Here is a 1,989-nt window from a genome sequence, read left to right as displayed (position 1 = left end):
GTCCTCTTGGAACGAGCCCAAACAAAATTCATCTCCAATATGGAAAAACATGCAGTCAAAATAGTTTGTGATCCATGGCAACTCACTGGCTAAACGCAAAACTTTGACTGCACACCATTGAGACAATCCTTACCATGGACATGTCTGTTTTCAAGAGGAAACACCTGCAATATTATAATTAAAATCATTAAATTACTCCTACTACAATGTTAAAACATTCTATATTGTGACATTTCATTGATATCATGAAACAACTCCTTCATGTATGTATTGTCTAATATTTGATCAGAGATCTTTTATCAGATTATCTCTGGTCACAGCTAAGAGGTTTCTCTCGTGTGTGTTCTCTGGTGTACTGTCAGATTGCCAGATTGAATAAAACTCTTCCCACATTGATCACAGCTATAAGGTCTCACTCCTGTGTGTGTTCTCTGGTGTACTGTCAGACCGCTAGATGAAGCAAAACTCTTCCCACATTGATTACAGCTATAAGATTTCTCTCCTGTGTGTGTTCTCTGGTGTACTGTCAGACTGCTAGATGAAGCAAAACTCTTCCCACATTGATCACAGCTGTAAGATTTCTCTCCTGTGTGTGTTCTCTGGTGTAAAGTCAGCTGGCTTGATGTAGTAAAACTCTTCCCACATTGACTACAGTTATAAGGTTTCTCTCCTGTGTGTGTTCTCTGGTGTGTTGTCAGACATCCGGATGTACCAAAACTCTTCCCACATTGATGACAGCTATGAGATTTCTCTCCTGTGTGTGTTCTCTGGTGTAAAGTCAGCTGGCTAGATGTAGTAAAACTCTTCCCACATTGACTACAGTTATAAGGTTTCTCTCCTGTGTGTGTTCTCTGGTGTAAAGTCAGCTGGCTAGATGTAGCAAAACTCTTGCCACATTGATCACAGTTAAAAGCTTTCTCTCCTGTGTGTGTCCGCTGGTGTACTATCAGGGTGTTTAGCTGAGTAAAACTCTTCCCACATTGATTACAGCTATATGGTTTTTCTCCTGTGTGTATTCTCTGATGTGATTTCAGGGTTTGTAGCCGAATAAAACTCTTCCCACATTGATTACAGCTATACGGTTTCTCTCCTGTATGTCCCTGCTGGTGTACTATCAGGCTGCTTAGCTGAGTAAAACTCTTCCCACAGTGATCACAGCCAAAAGATTTCTCTCTTGTGTGAATTATGTTATGTATTTGAAGGTCTACTGAAGAGCTGAATCTTTTCCCACAGTCAGAGCAGCAGTGAGATTTCTTCCCTGTGGCTCTATGCTGGTGTTTCTTGAGGAGTTCTGATCTGGAGAGACTTTTCTCTGCCTCATCAGCATCATGATGTTGTTGAGGATCCCCAGAGGATCCACGATAGTCCCGTCTCTCTCCTGTGTGAATCACAAAGTCAGACAGATGGTTAAAGGCCAACAACAGCAGAAATCCACTGTTTATTTGAGGTAAAAGGTGATGCCCAGAGATACCCATTAGTGGTAACTAGAAATAAGTTATTAAAGTTGTTGAAATCCTAAGCAGTGTGCCAGACAACTATTGGTCTCCAATATAGGCCCCTTTCTGTATTTGCTAAAATTGCGGTGCGAGGGCGATGCGCACACAATTTCATTGCAGAAACTCCTCCCTGCTAATGAGGCTGATCCAGGGGCGGCAGGTAGCCTAGTGGTTAGAGCGTTGGACTAATAACCGGAAGTTTGCAAGATCGAATCCCCGAGCCGACAAGGTAAAAATCTGTCGTTCTGCCCCTGAACACTGTTGCTAGGCCATCATTGAAATGAAGAATTTGTTCTTAACTGACTTGCCTACTGAATTGGTTGCAGAAACTCCTCCCTGCTAATGAGGAAACCACTAGTTATGGATGTAGTATATCTGGTAATGAGGAAACCACTAGTTATGGATGTAGTATATCTGGTAATGAGGAAACCACTAGTTATGGATGTAGCATATCTGGTAATGAGGAAACCACTAGTTATGGATGTAGTATATC

The 1,989-nt window shown here is 41.8% G+C and overlaps 1 protein-coding gene across 1 annotated transcript; it reads right to left on the bottom strand.

Moving 5' to 3' along the window:
* Positions 1-320: 320 nt before the first annotated feature.
* Positions 321-1,475, bottom strand: LOC115149610 (zinc finger protein 180-like). The gene is made up of 2 exons (XM_029692562.1): positions 1,472-1,475; positions 321-1,279 (listed from the first exon to the last, which is right to left on the bottom strand). The coding sequence occupies exons 1-2, from the start codon at positions 1,473-1,475 to the stop codon at positions 321-323; spliced, it is 963 nt and encodes a 320-aa protein (XP_029548422.1).
* Between the last annotated feature and the right edge of the window lie 514 nt (positions 1,476-1,989).

Source organism: Salmo trutta, chromosome 15 (genome assembly GCF_901001165.1).
Source record: "Salmo trutta chromosome 15, fSalTru1.1, whole genome shotgun sequence".
NCBI classification, from domain to species: Eukaryota; Metazoa; Chordata; class Actinopteri; order Salmoniformes; family Salmonidae; genus Salmo; species Salmo trutta.
Note: the sequence above shows the minus strand (reverse complement) of the source record. Positions and strands in the feature narration are given on the sequence as shown.